Source organism: Populus nigra, chromosome 1 (genome assembly GCF_951802175.1).
Source record: "Populus nigra chromosome 1, ddPopNigr1.1, whole genome shotgun sequence".
NCBI lineage: Eukaryota > Viridiplantae > Streptophyta > Magnoliopsida > Malpighiales > Salicaceae > Populus > Populus nigra.
In genome coordinates this window covers 44539318-44562846 of record NC_084852.1, presented here as the reverse complement: position 1 = coordinate 44562846, position 23529 = coordinate 44539318, and the positions used below count along the sequence as shown (strand labels likewise).

Below are 23529 nucleotides of genomic sequence, written 5' to 3'. Positions count from 1 at the left end.
TCAAGATTGTTAACCTTAGTGTTCCATTTAGTCTTAATATGAGGACCAAGATGATTAACCTACTCACACTCGTCAATCCACTCATCATTATATGTGTTAATTGGTTGGGTCAAATTATTGAGTTCAGCTATGAAGTTAGCTTGGCATATGGAGCACGTCATTTCACCAATTGTCTAAGTTCTTATTAAGACAGCCCATAAGACTTACTTCATGTTGGTATAATGGATAATGAAATATGGTGTTAAGCTTCGGCGTTGACTTCTTTGCAGGAAGATTCAATATTGACGACAACTTTCTTTCCCCCACGATGAATGAAAACAAACCTTCTTTCGGATTTGCGTGGTTGCTTCTGTGTTTTGAAGCAACCACAGCCAAATAATGATGATCAAGATCGTTGATCCCAAAGTTCCATTCATTCTTGATACAAGGACCAGATGATTAATCAGTTTGCACTCGTCAATCAACTCGTTATATATACGTTAATTTGTTGGGTCAAATTGTTGAATTTAGCTATGAAGTTACCTTGACATATAGAGCATGCGATTTCACTAATTGCCTAATTTTTGTTGAAGTAACACCGAAACACTTGCTTCATGTTGGCAAAATGGGCAATGAAAGAAGATGTCAAGCCTTGGAATTGGTTTCTTTGCATGTCGACTCTTTTTTCCTAATAATCAATAAAGACATACTTATTTCTCCATATAGTGAATAAAGAAAGACCTTCCTTTTGGACTATAATATATGAAAATCATGCAAGGATGAAAACAAGATCAGTAGAGTGAGTAGTTTCTAGTTCAAATTCAATTTGAGAACTTATATACAAAAAAATGTTTAGAAAAAGGATCAGATAAATGAGTTATCAAGTCTATTAATGAATTACTAGGTTAACCCGAGTTAATGGTTTTTATTAAAACGATATTACCTCGTTCATTTTTTTTTAGTGTTGACCTGGTTATCTTTGGACCAGGTTTGACTGGGTCAATCGAGCCACTAAAAACTTGTCCGAATTAATTAAATTTTACTTATTATCTAGTTCAATTCAAAATTCAACTTGAATCAAGCTCTAAATCTTAAATTTATTAAGTAAAATTACTAAATAAGATTAAATTTAACAATTATGATTCAACATGTATATTTTAATAGGTTTTTATTATGCGTCACTTATACAATGTGCAATAACATTGGCACATTATTTTGCTTGTATTGGTTAATTGATTGGAGGATTTTTTTTCCCTTTTGACTTTCTTTTTTGGCCCCCTTTCTCTCTCTTTTTTCCCCTCTTCCTGCATATGGAAGACGATAATTTTTGAACAAGTAGTTTACTACGTCTCATGTTTGCTGGGCCTTGATTTACAAAATAACATGGCCTCACTCCATCCTATTATATATATATATATATAAAAAAACTAAGAGGCGTCAGTGTCTTATTGTGGATCAAGATTCATCATGCCGTGTGTTGCTACAATGTAATGATATATTTAACCTCCACAATAAAAGCCAATGAAGTGAAAATTACAGGGTAAAACGGTATTTTAACAAGGTCCATTCAAGGGTTAAATTAGTATTCTCACCTTTTAAAACAGTAAAATAACTTAATTACTCTTTTTGAAAAATATAACCTTACATCCAGGGGCTTTTTAATTTTTGAAACAGTTAAATAACTAAATTATTCTTGAAATCAAAATTTACTAAAACAATTTTCGAGGATTTTTTTGTATTTTTATTGTGGATTTTATGTTATAATAAAAAAAATTGAGGAGTGACTTGGTAATTTAATAAAAACAAATATTGTTAAAAAAAATAAATACACGTAAAATTCACGCGTTAACATGTGGGTGGTGCTTACGCACTTTAAGAGATATTTATGACATCATTTGATTTAAGAGATATTTATGACATCATTTGATGGACAAATGTTAGCTTCATGGGTGTCGTTATAATCTCCTTATGACCCCTTAATGATCGAGTGATGCTTGTCCTTCTCGGTTATCATGCCAAAGCTTGTAATTTTTCAAAGCAACAATTTAATTTGTTTTTTTTTTAGATTTGGTCCATGTTTTTTTTTATTATTGTTTATTTTATTTGAAATAATTTATAAAATTAAAATTCATTTTCAATTTCATCCTGTAATTTTTTTCATCTACCATATTCAATCCTCTTTTTTTATTGTTGTTTTTTTATTTTTTTATTTTTTAATTTCATCATTTATTTTTTATTTCATTTAATTTTTACACCAGATTTAGTTTAGAATATGATTGCTATTGTTTTTTTATTTTTTCAAATTCATCTCTTATTATTATTTCATTTAATTTTTATACCAGATTTAATTCTTACTCTTTAGTGACTCTTAAATATTCACTTATTATTCTAATAGCTAGTGTATTTCTTGTAACTAGCTTTCTTGAAGCTCGCTCTCCATGTATTTTACAAAGATGATAAGTTGTTTTATGTTTTTGCAAATAAATACCTTTATTTATAGAGTAAATCTTTTCCATGTATAAACGCGAATACTTTATCATAATATTTGGTTAATTAGTGATTAAACGAAAGCAGACAAGATAAATTTTTATCCTTCGCTGTCCCTTAAAAATGAAGCTGATTTCGGGTACCTGGTCTACCTATTTTGCCCTCAACAACCCACAAAGCTTGTCTTTCGCGGATCTTGAAGTGGAAAGGGCACCTTCATAATAAATATAAAAATAACTGCTTCTCTTGTGAAATGGAGCTCCCATGTGATGTGACTTTCAATCTAGCACAATGAACAGAGAATTGATTAGCCGATTAATGAACTTTCAGAGGATAATACATCTCGGAGAATTTTATTTTATTTTATTTTTCTTGGCATTTGCTACTGTGAGATTATCTTAAATTTGTTTTTGTATTTTAAAAAATTTAATTTTTTTATTTTAAATTAATAGCTTTTTAGTATTTTCGGGTCATTTTCACGTATTAATGATAAAAATATTTTTTTAAAAATAAAAAAATATTATTTTAATTTATTTTTAAATAAAAAATACTTTAAAATTTAATCAAAATAACCCTTCCAAACGCCAGCCGGGTGAGAGTTGACGGGGCTCCTTTGAGCTATAACAATGGCCAGGTTAAAAGGGCTCTGCGAACCTGAAGAGGACAGGCCAATTTGCAGCGGTTCAAGTCAAAGATAAGATTGCGGCTTTCAAGATCTTCCACGGCTCTCATTTCCCTGAATAATCTCCGATTATAACCACAGCAAAAACAAAGCAAAGAGGAATTGGACTGCTTAAATCGTGAAAATGATAATAATAATAATAATAATCATTCTAGGGACTAGTTTGGAAGGTTTTTGTCTGCATGAAGTTTCCAAATCCAGGGACTAGTTTGTAACAAAAAAAAGTGCCAATTAACCCCTTGGCTGAATTGGTTGACGTGTCCCAAACTTTTCAGCTGCTCTCAAATTTGTTTGTTTTTAATACTCTTTGTTGATAACCGAAGCTGATTAATGAAGAGAATGTTTGATATTATTTTATATATATATATATATATAGAAAATATATTGAAATAGTATTCATTTAAAAAAAATTATTTTTGATATTAATAAATCAAAACAATATAAATACAATAAATAAAATAAATTTTTAAAAAATAAATTCTTACAAAAACATTTTCCAAGCCACAAAAAAATCAAAGCGAGAGGGGCTTTCCACGATTCAGATTCCGAATTCTTCTTTTTAATCTCAACTGTACGGCCAACGATTAAAGAATTGATCTGAGTTAAGTTGGATTAAATAATTTCAACTCGGTCTATACCCACAAACAAGAAAAAAAGTAGTTGAATTCGAATTGTTGTATAATTTAAAATACAGAAGCCTAACCGCAGCTGTCACCTAACAAGCAAAGCCTTTGAATTTGAATTGTCCTTTGATATCCGTGAGATCATTATCTTAAAAAGCCACTTGTAATAATCTTATATTAATTTTAGAATTTATAAGATTAATACGTACAAGCACATCAACATTAATAATAATAATAATAATACAAATAAAAAACCGTCCAAGCAAGCAATTCTAATTATCCGAGCTGAATTTGATTTCTGCACAATAATCACTCGGCAATCCCTCGAACTCCCATATTACCAAAAAATTCGAGCAAAACATTTTTGGCGTAAGAAAAATAAATTAATCTGCAAAGAGATAATATCTCAAATTCAATAGTCAGCACCAAATTTGTTATAAAAAGAAAAGTCAGACTCCGACATTCAAACACAAATTGTAGACTCTCACCTAAAATATGGCAGCAAAATTAGGAATAAGGACGTGGTCACCTTTAAAATATCTGGAGACGCCTAATTGGTAATAATAGCATTCAACTAATATAGTGTTTGCTATTTCAGTTTTATTGTATTTAAAAAATAATTAAAATATTTTTATGTATGTTTTAATTGTTTAGATATATTTATCAAACAACCTTTTTATTCTAATAATTTAAATTATTAAATGAGATTTAAAATATAATTTATATTATTTTTATTTGAAATTTATACAAATTCATACTATCATGTATATAATTTTTTTTATTAAATTAAATAGAAATTATGAGATTCGAACTCGTGATCATATGATCATCAAGTTTCTGATATCATTTTAAATAACTAATTCAACCTAAAAATTTAAACTGTAAAATGAGATTTTAAAATATAATTTATACTTCAATAATATTAATATTAAAAATAAATTTTAATTTAATATATTTTCAAATAAAAAAAATAACATTCACTATTTTCAAACAGCGCTAAAAGCCCCCACCTGTCCCGTTAAATGAGAGGAAAAAAACAAAAAACACTCTGATCAAATTTTGCAATAGCTTCTACTAAAAATTTCACCAAACCGAACACCTTCTCTGCCTCCCTCCCCTCTGTCGCTCGGTTTGTGATCTGAATCACTATGGCTACAATTTCAAAGCTATCAAATCCAAGCCCTGCTGCCTCTCTACCAGCTCCTTCTTCTTCTTCTTCTTTGCCTAGAGTTTTCCTTGGTTTCAATACCAAAACTTCTTTCTCCAAAGTTGCATCATCTTCTTCTAGGTTGTCTTTGACAAACACCCAACCTTGGAGGACCTCCTTTGTGTAAGTATTATTACTTCATTTTTTTGATCTCTCTCTCTTTTCTTTTTATCTGTGTTTATTTGGCGGTGATCATCTTAGCTCTTGCTTGGTGTCGCCTTCTGATCTTTTTATACGTCGATGATCAAGCGTCTTCTTTTTCTATGAATATGTGATACAGTTATTACGCTTTAGACCTTGCTTTAATGTATATTCTCTAGCCTTCTAGGGGCTTGAGGTACCTGTTTATGACAATTATTTAGTATCATTATTGAGGCAATTAGTTTAGGGAGCATGTCTTCTTCATTTTCTATGCCGTAGAAAGTATATCTTAAGAAGTATTAACATGTACAAAGGGATGCTAGTTATTGCTTAATCTTTGCAGCCGCAGGCCTTATAATAAATACATTGTCGATATGTTCTTATATCATGAACTTTTGCTCCAGTTCTTATTCAATCCTTTTGAAATGATTTGCCATCAAGTAAATTGGTCCATCTAATTACAGGCATTTGTTTCGGATTTTTTTTGTGTGAATGAACATGTGTTAATCCTGTTAAACACACAAAAAAATTACAACATGTTTTGATGGTGTTAAAACTGCTGACTAACTGATCTCGACCAGCGCTTTTAATGGATTTTGGAGTTTGTAGCTTTGAGCTAGCATAGAAGATATCAGATTCTGTGATAGTGGATAACAAGGAAGAGTTAATTCCAGATATAGAATTTCTTGGTTTTCGAGCTGTAGCTGAATGAATTAAAAGCAATGATCTATTATCTTTAATTCATGGTTGTTGCTGGTTATTTAATCCTTTCCTCTTTCCCTTTGATAATTGTGGACTTTGTTCAGTTGTTGTTTAACAAGATCTCTATCACAGTGTCAGGTGCTCTCAATCCAGTGGAAATGGTAGTCCGATAAAGAGAACTACCCTTCATGATCTCTATGAACGGGAGGGGCAGAGTCCATGGTATGACAACCTCTGCAGGCCTGTGACGGATCTGATTCCTCTGATCGAGAGTGGAGTCAGAGGTGTAACGAGTAACCCAGCGGTAATAACTATTATCTTTAAAAAAAATAAATTCAAGACTTGTCCAACATGCATAAAAAGATGACTTTCCTTGAATTAAGTTGAAGAAAGTTAAGTGGATGAAATTGAAAAGAAAGGTGGAATTGATAAGGGTGTATCTTCAACACTTCTTTAGTGGCTTTTCTTCATTATCCTCGGTCCTGTATAATGGGCTGTTTAAAACATATGATTGCAGATTTTCCAGAAGGCAATATCATCTTCAAATGCTTACAATGACCAATTCAGGTAAATCCAATCAATTACAATTAACTAGTTTTATCATGTTATTTATTTATTTATTATTATTCAGAATTGATTACTCTATTCTTCTCTGTTACATGATGTATATGAAATTCACTTGTTATGTCAAGAGGGGAAAAACAAAAAGAAGTTCACATATCTCTTCTAAGTCTGCCGAATATTACATACTCTTGGGGTTTGAAAGTTGGGTGTTAATTTCCAAGTCAGAATTTTAAGATTGTCAAGCTGATCACTATAGTGTTCATATATTTCTACTCTGATTTTAGAATGTTGGTACCTTCAGAGAACTTGTGCAAGCGGGAAAAGACATTGAAACTGCTTACTGGGAACTTGTGGTGAAGGACATACAAGACGCATGCAAACTTTTTGAGCCAATATATGATCAAACAGATGGTGGTGATGGCTATGTTTCTGTTGAAGTGTCTCCCAGACTAGCTGATGATACTCAAGGGACTGTTGAGGCTGCAAAGTGGCTTCATAAAGTGGTTGATCGCCCCAACGTGTACATTAAAATTCCAGCTACTGCTCCTTGCATCCCCTCAATCAAGGAAGTTATTTCTCTTGGCATCAGTGTCAATGTGACTGTATGTTCTTTCTGTTCTTTCTTGCTTAGGCATTATTGTTGGCTAATGATTTTGTCACTGTAAATGATGTGCACATAAGTAGTCTTTTTCCATGATCATGATGACCTAATGTATGAAGTCATGGTCAAACCAAGTTTGGGAAAAGCAATCTTGAATGATCATGTAGTTTTAAGAAGTGACTCTTTTATTAAATCAGATTCAGACTGTTCTCCTTTTTTGCCTGTGCAGCTGATATTCTCGCTCACTAGATATGAAGCGGTCATTGATGCCTACTTGGATGGCCTTGAGGCATCTGGACTAAGTGACCTCTCCAGAGTTACAAGTGTTGCTTCCTTCTTTGTCAGTAGGGTGGACACTCTCATTGACAAAATGCTAGAAAAGATCGGAACCCCAGAAGCCCTTGATCTACGAGGAAAGGTAACTAGCTCCGAACTCTTGTTCTTGTATACCATTAATTCTCATTATATTCTAAAGAATCCGTAACCCAGTTGTCAACTTTCATTAATGTGACTGGATGTGTACTGTTTTAGGCTGCTGTGGCTCAAGCAGGCCTAGCATACAAGCTCTACCAAAAGAAATTCTCTGGTCCAAGATGGGAGGCTTTGGTGAAGAAAGGTGCTAAGAAGCAGAGGTTGCTGTGGGCATCAACCAGTGTCAAGAACCCTGCCTACCCAGACACTTTATATGTTGCTCCCCTCATTGGACCTGACACAGTAAGCCATCTTATATCTCAGAACCCTGTCTCCTGTATTTTATGTGCATTGCTGTGTAGATATTTCTGGAAGGAAATGATATCATGGTCAAGAGGGAGTATTCACGTTTTAAACTGTAATTTGTTGTTTAATGTTTCCCCCTGTGTGGTTTGGTTTTTCTTATGATAGGTCTCAACCATGCCTGACCAAGCTCTCCAAGCATTTGTTGATCATGGAAGTGTTGCAAGGACAATCGACTCAAATGTTTCTGAAGCTGAAGGAATTTACAATGCACTTGAGAAGTTGGGAATTGATTGGGGCTACGTGGGAGACCAACTTGAAGTTGAAGGAGTGGATTCTTTCAAGAAGAGCTTCGATAGCCTGCTTGATACCCTGCAAGAGAAGGCAAATTCTCTGAAATTGGTTAGCCCGTAAGCCTTTTATTATTTGCTTATAGTATGAATTCAATGTAATAAAAGAGGGCATCGATCTTGCCGTAGAAAAGAAAACCCATCGGTGAGTGCTGTGTAAGAAGTTAACTGCGTATAATAAGGAATCGTAAAAATCCACTCTGAAATATATTCTAAAGATAGATTTATTTTATGTTTTTATCTTCGTTTCTCCGATCAAACATGTTTTTATCTATTTAGAATAACTTTTTAGGACAAAATAATAAGAGTTCATCAACATTTGGTTAATTCTAACTATTTTCTTTGTATTAAGAGGTTGAATGCTTAAACTATTATATGCCTGATAGGACAGAGTTTCAATTTTGTTACTGTTTTAGAACTGTCTGGTGCCGCAGCATCTAATATCAAATTGCAATGTATATAATTTTCAACCGGTTTAAAACCACAACTCAGCTGCCATTTCCCTTCTTTTATATTTGCGCCAAGCTTCCATTGTTCATGGCATAATCTGGCCTGGAATGCCTACCTAAGGAGAGCGAAGAGACCTCTTGGGTTGAACAGAAGGCCGCAGTCTCCGACCTACATTTGAAGATTAACATTTTAGGAGGTGAAATGGGAGAAAGGGATGGAAAGAAGGACCGTTTTCTGCAGTGCGGGGAGATCTTTAATTAAAAACTAGTCGTGTTATCATCCATGAACACGATAATTTTAAACTTCAACAAATCTTTTTTCTTTCAAGGAAATATAGAGAACCTGCCCACGCTAAGAGGAACTAAAAAAAAAAAACGAAGCACAGAATTTTGTGCCATGGATTTCTCAACAGAAGAAAAACAGTAATGTCATCTTTTACACACGGTATAAGTGAAGATCTCTTTGCCTTGCATGTTTTACTTTACATTAATTGTTCGAAGACTCTTTTTAAGAAGAAAAAAATTGAAGAATTTTGCTCCATGCTCGAGAAATTATTGCATGCATCTCATCCGCATTCACTATCACGCTCTTCCTTTTTGTCTTGTACATGGAATTGAAGACGAGAGGGAAACACCGAGTGTGAGGGGGAGAACAGCAAATTAGTGCAATGCACAGTTATAATTCTGAATTTTGACTTCGACATAGTTGTGAGCTGGATAAACCGTAAGTTAATAGGTTAACTAAAATTTTAATTTAAAAAAAAATTATAACATTTTTCTAATTAAAGTGGTTCGTTTTATTTGAATTCAAATCTTAAGTTTAGCATCTAAGAAAATTATTAAATAAATAATATATTCTTCAAACCATTCGAGAAAAGTAGTTTTAATTAAAGTATAAATTAATCCCAGAAAATGAAAAGGAAAATCAATCCTAACACTTTTGAAAAAAATAAAATAAAAGAGGAATTGTTGTACCTTATATTTTTTTAGAATATCTTATTTAAAAAACATTAAACTAATACTTTTTATAATTTTAATATGTTAATGTAAAATATAAATAAAAAATTATTTTAACTATCAATCACATGTAAAAGCTAAAAATATGGATTTAGCCGTGGTGGGCCGAACAAAATGCAACAACATAAAAAAAAGAATTATGATTTTCATAGATTAATTAGCGATAACTATTAGTTATTTTTTTAGATGTACTTAAATAAAGAAAACATATAAAACTTATTATCCATCGAAAATAATAAAACTATAGGCACCTAGAATGTATATCTTTGTATATTTATTCAAAGTGAATAATATAAAATAATTAACAAGATACTAATAGCCGGTCGACATAAAACTCGCAACACGGTGGTCTCTTCTTCTTCTTTTATACTCGTAGAAAAAACTGAGGCTGTTATCTTCCCGCGACTCATATCACTCTCTCTATCTGTCTCCCTCTCTGACTGGAAACTTGTACATTAATGGCCTCCATTTCAACTCTTGGAATTCCATTCCAGTCCCCTGGAAGAGCTTCAACATCCACAGTACGTCTTCATCCCTCTATTTGTCTGTCTTTTTAATTTCACTTCAATTTTAAAAGTGACGATAAAATTGTTGTTTCAGAGATGTTGCAGACCGATTGCAACTCTAACTTCTCATCATCCAGGTTAATTCTCCTCTCTAATTTAATTTCGATGGAAATCTTGAAAAACCCTCTCCTCACTCTTATCTTTTGATGCAATTTGACTCGTAGATGTTTGTATTAAAAAATGTGCCGGGGTCATCGAGAGAAGACAAGTTATAATGTTATCTGTTGGGTTACTGGCCGGAGCAGCTCTGCAGCATTCTTCTTCAAATAAAGATGCTGCAGCTATGGCAGCCGAATTCACTGACAGTAATCTCATCTCACGATGTCCCTTCCTTTCTTGCATTTATGGGTTTTATTTATGTGTGTTTCTGCTATATTATGGACAAAATTGATCCTTGCTTCGTGCTGATGTTTGTCTAGAAACTTCCGGGGAGTTGTTTGTTAACTGCATCAATAAAGGCTAGTCTCAATGAGTTTGGTTTGTCATCACTGTATTCTGGACAGTTGAGCGTTGCTATTATCAATAAACTGTTCAATGAACTATCCTTTTCTTCGCTATGTTTTAGACTACTGCCTTCCCACTTCCTCCTATAGGAGAGAATCAACTTTTCACATTCTAATCTTTACAACAATTCGCACATCCAAGTTTACACCATACATTTGTGAGGGAGCAAGAATCGCATATATAATGTATTGCTTGTTTCATTACTTGAACCCTTGTTGGTGTAGATAGCTAATAATAAGAGATTGCTATCCAATTTGTTCTCAAGACTTGAACCTGCAATGCTATGGTTGCAATCCCAGTTTTAAAACCATGTAGTGCTACTGTGGATGGCAGAGTAATGTGAAATTGTTCCGGTAAAAAAAAAAAAAACAGAGAGACATATAACAACTGTAATAGAATTACTCTTGACCATGTTTTTCTGGGCATGCAGTGCCAGCTCTCAGGGGGAAGGATTATGGCAAAACAAAAATGCGGTATCCGGACTACACAGAAACAGAATCAGGTCTTCAGTATAAGGTCATTTATTGGACAGTAAATGTTTCTAATTTTATCTTTTATATTTATGAATGCACATGGTTAGTTTAGTTATGCATTCAAATTCTAAAATGAAAAGGTGTGCAGGACTTGCGAGCAGGAAATGGTCCCTTGCCTAAGATGGGAGAGACAGTTGTAGTAAGTTTCTTTGGCGGTGTGCAAGAATTTAAAGCTTGGCATAGTTTTCTTGGCTGGCCTAATTTGAATCCAAGTAATTGGGGCAATAGACTTTTGGATTTTAGATGATTTAGTTTCTTCATAATCTGAATGAAGCACAGGAAATTTATATATTATAATTTATGTAGCTGAAGTTTGGAGTACATGGAGAATTTTCAAAAACAGCAAACAAAGAGGCTCCTATTCTCTGTTAGGAAAGCCTGAGAGATACTTGTAAATGCTCAAGTGATAGTCAAAATAACTAAACTACAATAAATTTAGTTGTTCACAATAATCATGCTTCAAACAGCTATGATGCTCACCAGTTTTAACTATAAGATGAATTACGAGTATCATATGCTGCGAGTTAACAACAAATTTGGTTTTCTTCTTTCTGATCAGTGTAGTTCAAGTAGTTTATGAATCATGAATTCGTTTTAGGTCGATTGGGATGGTTACACCATAGGATACTATGGTCGCATATTTGAAGCTCGAAACAAGACAAAAGGTGGCTCCTTTGAGGTATGAGATGCTTTCTCCTCATTCTGGAGTTCAAGGACTCGATTAGCTTTATCAATGTTCTGTGACCTCTTGATCTGCAGGGAGATGACAAGGACTTCTTCAAATTCAGACTAGGATCCAGAGAGGTAGCATATCCTTTCTCGTTTGTATAAAAAAAATTGATTTTGTAGATCAGACTTAATGGAATTGAGAATGAACATCTTTTCTTCATAACCAATCATTTTCAAATTTAACTTTCCTCCAAGTAGTTATCTCGGTTCGCTTACACACCTGTCTCTAATCCACTTGTTTTCAGAGTATCTGTCAATAGTTTGTCCTTTACATTCATAGGACTGGAATATTTAATTGGGTTGGGTAGTGCATCTGCATAGATGTTTCAAATGGAAAGTTAGGGACTATGTCATCAAATATCAATTCTGATGCCTCGCTGATGAGATTGATTGGGTTCTTGAGCATTCAGGTTATACCTGCTTTTGAAGAAGCTGTTTCAGGAATGGCTCCTGGTGGCATTAGAAGGTGCTGCGTCTGCTTTTCTCAAGGATATAGCCTTTGTTATGTTTGAAGTTCTCTATTACATAAATTTGCCATGAATAAAATATATTAACGTTTCAATCTTTGGAAGTGTGTTTGCAAATTTCACAGTATGCTTCACAGCGATGCAGGATCATTGTGCCCCCAGAATTAGGATATCCTGAGAATGACTACAACAAGAGTGGGCCAAGACCAACAACATTTTCGGTAATGCTCAAGTGAAATTGCTGTCGCTTGTTTGCAGTTTATATATGATTCTAAAATGAAAAATGATTGTATTCGGCAGGGTCAACGAGCCTTGGATTTTGTGTTGAGGAACCAAGGGCTGATAGACAAAACTTTGCTGTTCGATATTGAACTCCTTAAAGTGATCCCAGGCTAACTCCGAGCTGATTCCCCTGTCAGGGTGTACGTATTCCACTATTGCCGTCAAACATTCGGGTTAGATTTTGTTCTTTTGGGTATTGAAATAGAGGTCAATATATATATTACTGTATATCCACATCAAAATCTGAAAGGAAGTTTTGAATTTGACCACCTTGTTCCTCGAGAAGGTTCTTTTTCTATCTGGTTTTTATTTGTGCACCATCATTGCCAAGGTATTTTTGGCGAAAGATAGAATTGCATTGCTAGCTGTGAACATGGATGAGTCTTCATTGTTTGATTTCTGCTGCTTCAATTGGAAATTCCAGGACATAAATAATTGCATAATCACCCTGTATCACAGTCCTCCCATTCTGGTGATTTACACATGTCAAGACTACAAGACTGAATTATTGAATGCTTTACTACTCGACTGTTGGAACATTTGATTTGTCAAATGCTGACACGTTCTTAATGTTGTAATTGAGACTTGAGAGCGTAATTTCCGCTCGCTTTGTGTTGTGGAAGACGATACGGTAGGGCCTTCTGCCAAACTGGCTAAGCAAAGACTAATTATTGGTGTCATTGCGGCAGTGCAAAAACCAAAGACTATCCACATCCAGAGTGATCGCTGACCTATTTCATTGCTTATGAAAAACTCAACCTGGATTACTAGCATAACACAGGTCTAAAACCCAAGTTCGGGCAGTTATAAATCAAACAAAACCTTGCAACAACCACCGGGAACAAATAAAACAAAGCACAGATAGCGAAAAGTCAATCTACAGAAATTGCTCCCCTAATTTACTGAAAGCTCACGCCGCTTGTAACGCACCATTACCTTGTCTTTCACACCAACGACCATTGCATTCCAGTCTATCTCAGGGAAAGGAGATATGAGCTCCAGTTCAAAATTCCTCAGCAAATGACTCCATATTGCTTTTATCTGCAAGTAAGCAAATGGTTCACCGAGACACCCGTGCCTGCCACCTCCAAAAGAAATATATGAAAATGCCCCTGCTGCTTTGTCTTCTTCTCTCCCACAAGCAAATCTGTCGGGATCATAGCTATCTGGGTCCTTGAAGACATGAGGAAGCCGGTTAGCAAATGCAGGAGATGTTGCGACAATGTGGCCCTTTGGGATGTCATATTCTTTCCCATCTCGTGTTGTCACACTGAAGTCACTGTGTGAGCTCCGTAGAAGCATAATTAGTGGAGGATGGAGTCTAAGGGCTTCCTTGATGCACCGATACAGGACATCCATCTCGGATAAAATATCATGATCAACCTTGTTCCCGTGCTTTTTCATCAGGTTCTTCTGCTCCTCCAGTACAGCAGATAGGTATTCATTGTGTCGCAGAAGATAGGCTCCAGTCCATGTAGAGGTGATGGAACTGGTGTGCTGCCCAGCAAAGAGAGCAGCAATGAGCAAGCCTGTGATCTCAGACTCGGTTGTTGGGCGACCATCTTTATACTTTGAATCAATGAAGCACTGCAACATGTCATTCTCTGATTTGCTGGCAAGCTTACGAGAATTTATGATACTTGCAAAGATTTCTGCAAGCTTCTTGCGGGCCCGGTCACGGCGGCGATGAGCCGGGATGGGCAAGTATGGGAATAAAACACTAACTGGGAGCATTCCATTGTCAAGGTCATGGAATAGAGCAGACACATCATCAAAAAGCTTATCACGCACTTCTCGTCCAAGTAGACATCTACTGGCTGTCAAAATGATCAGATGCTCAAGCTCATACTTTAAGTCTACCACCCCACTGTCTCCCCATTTTGAGAAGTAATCCTGCCAGTTTCAAAATGATGATAAAATGATTAGAACCACGAATTCCCACATCATGAGCGCAGCTTGATTGTTCTAGAAACATACATGGGTAAAAATCTAATGTAACATTATGCAAACTGTACTGAACAAGACGAGTATTCAATGATGATTCTCTAGAATGATGGATGGAAGCATGGTCATCAGACTTGAATTTAAAACCCACAGCAACTTTCCGTGTTTAAATAGCCAGCATCAAAGAAATGGGTTGTCAATGAAACTCGGACACACAAGAACTGATAGCGTTGAAAGTAAATAGTAAAAAACAGAAACAGCTGACAGATCAATAAACTTGCTCACCTCTGCTTCTACCACCATCTGGTCCACATATCCCTTGAGTTTGTTCACTCTTAAAGCCTCTGTGAAGAACCGAAACTGCTCTTGCCTAATGGAGTACTCCACATCAAACACGACACCAGGACCAAAAGTAGGCACATTGAACTGATACACCTCCTGCTGGCTCAAGTCGACTTCCGAAGCCTTGAAGAAATGCGCAGACACCTCAGGGCCAATCAAGAAAGTGATCTTCCTATTAACTAAATTCACAGTAAACACACTGCCAAGTTTTGGGTACTCTTCGCGAAGCATCACAATAGGACCTTTAAGGAACCGAATGAGCCCTCCAATCAAAGGCCATCCCTTCATAACAGGAGGCAAGCGCTTTTGAGATCTGGGCATTATAAGTGCAGAGATGAGCTTGGCCACTAGTAGAGTGGCTATAATGAGTAGACCCACATTCAAGAACTTGTTATCCGTATCTCCAGTCATTATAAAGCCAATAGATTTATAATTTGATTTGATTAACTGAAAATCCAAACAAGAAACAGAAATATCAGATAAATAGTACCCACGTCACATGAAACAGCTTAAACCCAACATGAGTTTCTAACAGTTAAGATGAAAGCAGATCTAAAGGTTCCATCTTTAGTTAACATTGAGATCAAATAACTATGAATAAAAAAGCTTAACAAATTTTAAAAATCTGAGAGCCCCAAACTGGAAATATCCAATCAGAAACAACCCAGAATCCAGTTCATGAAAAAGCAAAATTTTCTTTCCTTAAAGGAGCAACAAGAAACTAGTAGCACGTGCATGCAGACGGTGAAAAAAAACCAAGAAAATGCGGTAACAAACTCAGACAGTACACGTTTAACATCTATCAGAAAGTAATGCATTCATGATAGAGTTGAAATCAGAGTGAAGAAGTAGAAGTACCTGAATTCAGATTGAAAAGGGGAGGACAAAGGATCGTGGGGGTTTTAGGATCAGACAGAAGACATAATCACATAAATGAGAGGCAAAGTGAGGTTTCTTTTCACGTTCTCTTCAAGAGTAGAAATAGCAGAAGAGGAGGGAGGGTGGTGTTCTTCTGAAAGGCGTGTGTAGGGTGTGGGTTTAGGATTTTACGAGAGTGTTAATCATGATGGGTTAACTTAAATAAAGGAAAGGAGGTTGAGTTCACACGGATACTGTGGTTAGTTGTTCACTAGCCTTGTTCATAACATCAATATAAATAATTTAAAAGATAAAATTAAAAATTAAAAAAACTTTAATTAAAAAAAATCAAGAAAAACAATAAAAATATAAAGAAGAGGTTCCAAATTAAAATTATTTTTATTGTTGAAAAAACAAAAACTACAAAGAATAAAATTAAAAACCATAAAAACTTAACAAAAAGATAAATGATAAAAATTAAAAATTAAAAGTAGAAGCATCGAATCAAAAGCATTATTTTGTATAAAGTAAGGGTTAAATTGAAAAACAACAAAACTTTAACAAAAAAAAAAGAAAACAATAAAGAAATCAAAACTAAAGGACAATATCTGAAATACAAATAACAATGGGGACCATAGTGTATTTATCGGGTTAAGAGGGAAAATTAAAGAGAGAAAAAAAAAACAAAGAAAGACTCTCAAATGATAAACCAGTAACATTTGGACACCATGTGCCACTTCAAATGGAAGAGAAGACGACAAAGAATAACATGAGACGGTAAAAACTTATTTTTTAGCACATGGAGCCGCTGCACGCGCTATCCAAAATGCTCTGACAGCTCCAAAGCATTGGCGCGTCCACTGCACGTGCCCCCAACTTTTTCAAATTAAAAATATTGTTTTAATGGTCAATTACGTAGTTACCCTTGGCCAAACTAACAAATAAAAAAATCGTTGCTAAAAGACCATAATACCCCTAACTCCAATGAATTAAATTTCTTGGATCTAGGAGTACATGGGTAATTCTACTATAGAACAAAAAAAAAGGGTTACCAGTGATAAACCAGTAACATCTGGACACCACACACTACTCTAAATGGAAGAGGAGACAATGAGGAATAACAAGAGAAGACGAAAGCTCATTTTCTAGCACCTGGAATTGTCACACGCGTCTCCCAAAGTGCGAGGGTAACTCCAACGTGTTGACACATACATTATACATGCTAATAGTTTTTTCAAACTAAAAATATTATTTTAATGATTGATTATATAACTACCCTTTACTGAACTAATAATTAACAAAAAAAAATTGTGATTGAAAGACCATAACACCTGTGACCCCAAGGAATTAAATTTTTTAGATTCAAGAGTATATGTGTAATTCTATTGTATATAAGACATACCCTACCCAAAATCCTTTATTTTTTCACACCCAGGGGTATTTTAATTATAATATTGTTTATAAATATATTGAATCAATTAAAATGCCCTTCAAACAGATCCATATTACCGAAGGCACTATATAAAAAAAATAAAAATAAAAATAAAAATAAAAATAGCATTGGTTTAAAAACAAGTAAATTTTTATGCGAAGAAAAAAAAAAGTCACCTTGAAAAATATAACGGGAGCTACAGTAGAACACCCATCTATTAGTATATTTGTTATTTGGCTCGGATCTGGAAGCAAAACAAAACAGTGGTGTTTTTTATTTATTGGAGGAATTTGGGAAAATTCTCTATTGACATGTGCCAGGTTGGAGACAGACAACGCTAGCGCTTGCCTCTTCTGTGCCTATGTACCACTCTTCTCCACTGGCACTGGGAATAGATTCTGGGAGGTTTTTTTTTTATAATTTATTTTTTAAAATATTTTTCAAACTATTTATTATTTGAAAAAAAAAATGTTTTTTATGTGTTTTTTATAGTCTTGATATGATAATATTAAAAATAAAAAAATCTAAAAAATATTATTTTAATATATTTTCTATTTAAAAATTATTTTTTAAAAACACTCTGTATTACATTACTAAACACACACTTAATAGAAAAAATCACGATGTCCAAATAAGTAAGGGTGTTCTAAATAAATATTCTTAAAAAAAAATGAAATACATTTGAGGTGCAAGGTAGCTTAATAAGGATGTCTTAAAATGTTGAAAAAGAAATTTGCAATTAAATCAATGTTAAACATTTAGCAAAATTTAATTTAATTTTTTTTATTAATATAATAAAAACTTTAAGAATCAAAATTAACACTACAAAAAATTCCTAGCCTCTTATTCTTTTTTTTTCAATTTTATTGGAGACATGTTTTTAACATTTTTAGTCCCTAGAGTTTTTAATTTTCATTTTTAATCCTTATTTTTTGTTATTTTTTATATTTTGATCTATAACTTTATTTTTCTTGCATTTTAATCCTTGGGATAGAGAGAAGAGATAGAAAATCGATGGAAAACGACCCAGTGAGAGAGAAACTAATCATTTGTCCATGACCCAATAACTAAAATTATTGTTCTTAGTGTCAAAAGGTTTGATTTCACGAGAGAAGTCGCACTGGGATGTTTTAAGCCCTCCATCTTGTCAAGAAAAGCATACCAAGGTTGAGAAAAAAAGACGACTTAATTTTGCAATTTTAGAGCACTTTTAAAGTGTTTTGGCTAAGAGCAATTTATCAAGATTCTAAAGGTAAATTTAAGATTAAAATAGATTTAAAATGAGTTTTTGAATTGAAAAACCCATTGCTTTATTTCCAATCACCTCATTTGGTGGTCAAGATCTGGAGATATAGTATGCCCAGGTTATCCCAGTATCATAACTTGGGTCACGGGTTAGGTGGTCTATCTTAGGATGATTCAGGTAAGTGTTTTTGTTATTTTTTTAAATTGATTTTTTTTTCTCAATTTTGTTTTTCAATACTTGATTAGTTAAGGATTGAGTTTCAAATATTTATTTTTTATTTTGTTTTCTATAAAGTTATATATTTCTCATGACTTGAACCACGTGTTTGAAGATATAACACGGGCTAACTCGAGTTGCATTTTCTTTTTTTTTTTTAGAATTGAGTTTTATTATTTTTATTTTATTTTTTGAAAAAATACATTTAACATCCAAAAATTTGGTCTGAATTGCAATTGTTCGCCACAGTTTAAAAATTTATATTTTATATCATGCAGTTTATAAATGCGCTAATACTTAACATCCTTCTTAAAAAAAAATCAACAATAGTTGTCAATTTATTTATAGGAATGCCATTATTTTCAATTAATAACTAAAAAACCCTTGAAGCTTAAAAATAACAAAAATACCACCAAGCTAAATAATATCTTATTAATTACAAAAATGCTATCTATTTTTTTTTCAATTTTATTCTTAAACATTAGATTGATCTAATATGTCACAATCTAAGTATTTATATATAAAAAATATTCAGTATTTAAAAAGAACAAAGTCTAATATACATCGGATTTTTTTCATGATTAAATAGAACACATTAACAATGTCTTTATATATTTTATCTTAAAAAAATAATTAATATGACTTGCTATGCACAAGTAAAAGATCTAGTTTGTACTAGAATAAAAAAGAATAATAAAAATATATTTGGTTGAAAAAATCAAAATAAAAACATAATTAATTTGTTTGTAAAACAATTATTGAATGATCTAATCCCATGAAAGCGAAGATATGAGAAGACATATCTCTACTGATTTCATCTCTTTTATTTCAAATCAGTAATTAAACACCATCTAAAACACCACCACCTCCATCTATCCCTTCTATTTTTTTTCCCGTCTATGGAAAGTATGCACTTCTCCACCAACTTCGAATTTCATGGCAGCGCACTAATAGCCAACGACGGATAAAATATTCGACACCCAACTTAAAAATATATCCAATTTGGTCCATTTCTTGTTTTAGAAAAATATTGCCCTCTCGAGTCTTCATTCCCGGATCCATCATCACCGCTAAGAGCTAACAGCAACAGGCCAGTTAACATATCCTGTGTTCTCTCAAGGAGTGGAACACCATTCACAGACTAATGAATTATTGGCCCAGCACCAAAATAAGAAAGAGAATGAAAGTATCGGTCATGTGAATAGAATACAATGGTGGTGTTTGTGTGCTAGATGCAGATCGCGCAGTTTAAAAAACAGAAAAAAGTATTAATGCATTAAATTATGGTGTCAAGGTTTCCACCAACAAAGCTCTTCTTTTCGGGGGGTGCGGAGCATAAAGGAGAAGAGACTGGAGAGGACCACAAACAAACATGTAAATCTTGGACAAGAAAATGAAACTGCCACCTATGGACTCACTGGGAATTAGAACTTCTTAGTTGCTTCACCAACCAAAGCTTCGAGGCCAAGAGCCAATAAAATCAAAAGCGTACAGTTTCTAAATTACAATCATAATGTTCAGAGGTAAAAGATGCGAACAAAAAAGTACTATGGGGGAAGTACAGCAAGGAGAGGAATCTCACTCATTTGATATCTCCTCCGATTTCCCTTGGTGTGAAAGCCCTGAGGACCCTGAGTAGGCATGACCACTATGACCTCTTCCTGAGTCTAGAGTAGACCGATCTGTAGATCCACTGCGATTATGCATTCGCCTTTGTTTAGAATTTGATTGCTCCCCAGCTTCAGACAATGAACTCTTATGTCTGCTACTATGTGTAGACGCAGCATGTCCCCTTGACAATTGTGAGTTTCGCAGCTTGGAACTTGGGGTTGTAGTTCCAGAATGGAGGGAAGAATTCATCAATGAAGATCCAGCAGAAATCTGATATGAACGTTTTGATTTCTTTTCTGCTTCTTGTTTCTCAAGTTCTTTAGGGTCAGGGTAATGCACAAGCGAAACTTGCCTTGAAATTTTACCAACTATCAGTGCAGATAACCATGTCAGGTAATGCTTAAATAAGATTTTAACACAACAGAATTGGATTCACAGAATTAAATCAACAGTGCACAAAGCTATCACAACAACAACAATGGATGTATATTTTTGGACTATTTTAATAATCAGGGACGAATAATCAATTGCACAGCGTTGATTAAGGACAGTCTATGACAAACAAATGACATCCATGTTAAATTAAGACACCTAAAACACTAGAAATCCAGTGATACACTTGCATGCAACTGATTTGATGAGCAATGGTTCCATGCTCATAGAAGTACCACCTTAATCCAATTAAATCTAGTGAGGAGGACAAGCATGATTCTTCCCCTTGATTGTGCAGCATTATTCTCACAACCATCAAAATATGCTAATGAAATGCAACCCCAGAGCTCTCCTCTTCCCCACCCCTCCAAACTTACAGGAACCTGACTCGACCCCAACAAAACCCAACAGCTTCAAAAACCAATTCTCATAAAGTTCTTCCCCAAGAACAAAAGAGTAAGAGATTCAGCCGTTTTTTATAAAGTATCTATTTACCAACACCTTTTTAACAGTTAAAACATACTCCAAGGCAGCTCCCAAGTAAAAAAAAAACACTACAGAGGGTATTTTGGAATTTTAACCTTTAAGTTCCTCTCTGTGAGAAGTTGCTACCTTGCTATTCACCTCAATGCTTGACCAGAACAATCCTTCCACAAACTCCATAGAAGAATCACATTAAAATGACCATTTTTATTTCATCCCAGAATCACTCTCCATATGCCTAGATAAAGAGTTAACCTCCTTGAATCTGATAAAAAATGAATTCATAGGTTAACTAAAGAGTTCATCAAACTACTAGTTCAATTGCTATCTAATTCATATTCCACCATGAGACAAGATACTGAACATGAGTAGAAATGACCTCCCCTTTTCTTTCTTGTCTATATTTTCCCTTGTTTAAAGTGCTGACTTCATTTGATGCAAATAGCTCTCAACAATTCAACACCGTTATGGAAAAAATCCACATGGAGAATTTATTTGTGATATAGAAACATCTACGACAACCTTCACCACTTCAACTCTTAGTTAACTAAAGACCCTGGTGTCAACATCCAGCTCTATACCTCTTCCTATAGCCATTTTCCCATGTCTCTTGATTCCAGCAGGCACAGGTGCGCAGCCAATATCCGTACTCTCACTCAATGGTCAACAACAGAGAGATTTCCACAAGCATATAAAAAAACAAGTGGTTATATGCAAGTCTATGAAATTGATTGGAACAATCAACAACATAAAATACTAAACAATTGAAAAGAACAGAAAACAGTATCATGTTGGGGATAATGTAATTTCATAAAATACAATTCATTTATAATTCAGGAAGAAAAAGAAAGTAGAAAAGCCAAATTTACCAATCTTCGTTTCCAATTCAGAAGAAAGGAAAACCGTTGCATCTAGCCCTTGAGCAGAGCAGCTGACCAGATCAAATGCTTTCCCTGCCGCAACAAGTAATAATAACCCTTGTTATCTCCAAATTATGCACACAGCAAGATTAGCACACATACAGTAGCTGTATGCTATTTTCAATGACAAAAACTGCATTAGTTGTTGATACCTGGAGATGCCTCGAAACTTCCCAAACATCCATCCTGATCAAGACTGAGCGATAGTTCTTTCCCACTAAAATCAGGAAGCTGAAATACACATACAATTAAGAATGTTAGCAATTAAATCTTATTCTCAATGAATCACGAAACAATGATAGCAATGTTGACAATGACCTTCAAATAACTGGCACCTTATTAAATAATACTGATAAATTTGTTTTCCCATAACAACAATGAACGCAAAACTCAGTAATAAAATAATAATTTACTTAATGAAACTATGAGTCATTTATTTATTAAGATAATAAAAAGAGCATGTAATGCTTACTTACTTCATTAATAGGCCATTGAATGAGCCAGAGCTCAGTCGAATCTGACAAACTAATATCAGCCAATGGTTCCCTCGAATCTTCTTCAAATCCTGGTTCAGGCTTGTAACCCTCCACCTCCTCAACATCATCCATTGCCCAATACCTCTGCGAAAACAAAACAAAAAAATAACATCACTCTTCATTCAAACATTTCATCAAACACCTTCCAAAATTTTTTTATCCCTTTCCTTTTCCTTTATAGGTGTTACAATTACCAATTTTGTTAATTAAAAAAAAACAAAGGAGCTTGCTGCTTGTGCAGAGGGAAACTTTAGAGATTGAATAGAAGTTACGTTAAAGATAACGAGAAGAGAGAGGGAGAGAGAGGTACCTTTACGGATAGTAATAAGAGTAACGGCGAACAAGGAACTTTTTCTTCTTCTTCAGTCGTGGTGCTTGTTGCTTGCAGTTGCAGGGGGGTTTAAGCGAAACCTAAAAACCTCACGGCTTTCCTCTCTGTTTTGTCTGGTAGCAAAAAATTTTTTTGCAGAAGGAAGGTAGTGTGTTAAGAGGCCCGAAGCCTAGTGGGAGAAATTAGAAACAAATGTCCAAAAGATACTAGGCTCGACTAAGGCTCTTATGGGCTCAAAATACTGGAAGAAACCCAGCCCAGTTGTAGACACGTCCCACTTTTTATTTCAGGTGTAATCATTTTATCCATTAAGAAATATCCATCCTGAATAATATTCTTCTTTTCTTTCTTTTTATAATTAAATGATATTATTTCCAGTGAATAATTAATTACTTAAGTACTAATATAATTGAGAAGAGATATCTTTATTCTGTAGCTTAAATTTTATTGGATGAAATATAAAAATACTCTGCAAAAGAGTGATAGATTTCATTGATTTAGTGGTTGAAACTTTTTATAATTTTTATTTTTTTAAGAATGTATAAAATTATTATCATAATACTTAACCATTTTTCCATTAT

At 34.1% G+C, this 23529-nt stretch overlaps 4 protein-coding genes across 6 annotated transcripts; 2 read left to right on the top strand and 2 right to left on the bottom strand.

Annotated features, from left to right (window-relative positions):
• The first annotated feature begins 4792 nt into the window (after positions 1-4792).
• LOC133680792 (uncharacterized) lies at positions 4793-8290 on the top strand. Its single transcript, XM_062103785.1, has 7 exons — positions 4793-5101; positions 5954-6125; positions 6339-6388; positions 6687-6987; positions 7216-7404; positions 7518-7700; positions 7869-8290. The coding sequence occupies exons 1-7, from the start codon at positions 4920-4922 to the stop codon at positions 8112-8114; spliced, it is 1323 nt and encodes a 440-aa protein (XP_061959769.1). The 5' UTR covers positions 4793-4919; the 3' UTR covers positions 8115-8290.
• A 1557-nt stretch (positions 8291-9847) lies between these two features.
• LOC133680601 (peptidyl-prolyl cis-trans isomerase FKBP19, chloroplastic) lies at positions 9848-12866 on the top strand. Of its 3 annotated transcripts, none has more exons than XM_062103638.1 (10): positions 9848-10037; positions 10117-10159; positions 10247-10387; positions 11017-11102; positions 11208-11258; positions 11718-11798; positions 11879-11923; positions 12259-12314; positions 12421-12536; positions 12616-12866. In XM_062103638.1, exons 1-9 carry the CDS (start codon positions 9975-9977, stop codon positions 12491-12493), a joined length of 639 nt encoding a protein of 212 aa, XP_061959622.1. In that variant the 5' UTR covers positions 9848-9974; the 3' UTR covers positions 12494-12536; positions 12616-12866. The 3 variants fall into 3 exon arrangements, 2 of the variants coding, with proteins under 2 accessions (XP_061959622.1, XP_061959614.1); XR_009836350.1 differs by having other exon boundaries at positions 9849-10037; positions 12453-12536; XM_062103630.1 differs by having other exon boundaries at positions 9850-10037; positions 12461-12536.
• A 444-nt stretch (positions 12867-13310) lies between these two features.
• Positions 13311-15986, bottom strand: LOC133680593 (sterol 14-demethylase). Its single transcript, XM_062103618.1, has 3 exons — positions 15742-15986; positions 14827-15330; positions 13311-14490 (listed from the first exon to the last, which is right to left on the bottom strand). The coding sequence occupies exons 2-3, from the start codon at positions 15292-15294 to the stop codon at positions 13492-13494; spliced, it is 1467 nt and encodes a 488-aa protein (XP_061959602.1). The 5' UTR covers positions 15295-15330; positions 15742-15986; the 3' UTR covers positions 13311-13491.
• A 3896-nt stretch (positions 15987-19882) lies between these two features.
• Positions 19883-23104, bottom strand: LOC133694773 (mediator-associated protein 2). The gene is made up of 5 exons (XM_062116468.1): positions 22928-23104; positions 22558-22701; positions 22234-22312; positions 22031-22114; positions 19883-20614 (listed from the first exon to the last, which is right to left on the bottom strand). The coding sequence occupies exons 2-5, from the start codon at positions 22687-22689 to the stop codon at positions 20214-20216; spliced, it is 696 nt and encodes a 231-aa protein (XP_061972452.1). The 5' UTR covers positions 22690-22701; positions 22928-23104; the 3' UTR covers positions 19883-20213.
• Positions 23105-23529: the final 425 nt, after the last annotated feature.

Coding starts and splice junctions, on each gene's coding strand:
- LOC133680792 (XM_062103785.1), top strand. CDS start 4,920: ATGGCTACAATTTCAAAGCTATCAAATCCAAGCCCTGCTGCCTCTCTA. Junction 6,389..6,686: donor GCTTACAATGACCAATTCAG/GTAAATCCAATC, acceptor TGGTACCTTCAG/AGAACTTGTGCAAGCGGGAA. Junction 6,988..7,215: donor GCATCAGTGTCAATGTGACT/GTATGTTCTTTC, acceptor TTGCCTGTGCAG/CTGATATTCTCGCTCACTAG.
- LOC133680601 (XM_062103630.1), top strand. CDS start 9,975: ATGGCCTCCATTTCAACTCTTGGAATTCCATTCCAGTCCCCTGGAAGA. Junction 10,388..11,016: donor GGCAGCCGAATTCACTGACA/GTAATCTCATCT, acceptor CTGGGCATGCAG/TGCCAGCTCTCAGGGGGAAG. Junction 11,259..11,717: donor AGATGGGAGAGACAGTTGTA/GTAAGTTTCTTT, acceptor AATTCGTTTTAG/GTCGATTGGGATGGTTACAC.
- LOC133680593 (XM_062103618.1), bottom strand. CDS start 15,294: ATGACTGGAGATACGGATAACAAGTTCTTGAATGTGGGTCTACTCATT. Junction 14,491..14,826: donor AGATGGTGGTAGAAGCAGAG/GTGAGCAAGTTT, acceptor TGAAACTGGCAG/GATTACTTCTCAAAATGGGG.
- LOC133694773 (XM_062116468.1), bottom strand. CDS start 22,689: ATGGATGATGTTGAGGAGGTGGAGGGTTACAAGCCTGAACCAGGATTT. Junction 22,313..22,557: donor TTCAATGGCCTATTAATGAA/GTAAGTAAGCAT, acceptor TGTGTATTTCAG/CTTCCTGATTTTAGTGGGAA. Junction 20,615..22,030: donor TGAATTGGAAACGAAGATTG/GTAAATTTGGCT, acceptor CTGCACTGATAG/TTGGTAAAATTTCAAGGCAA.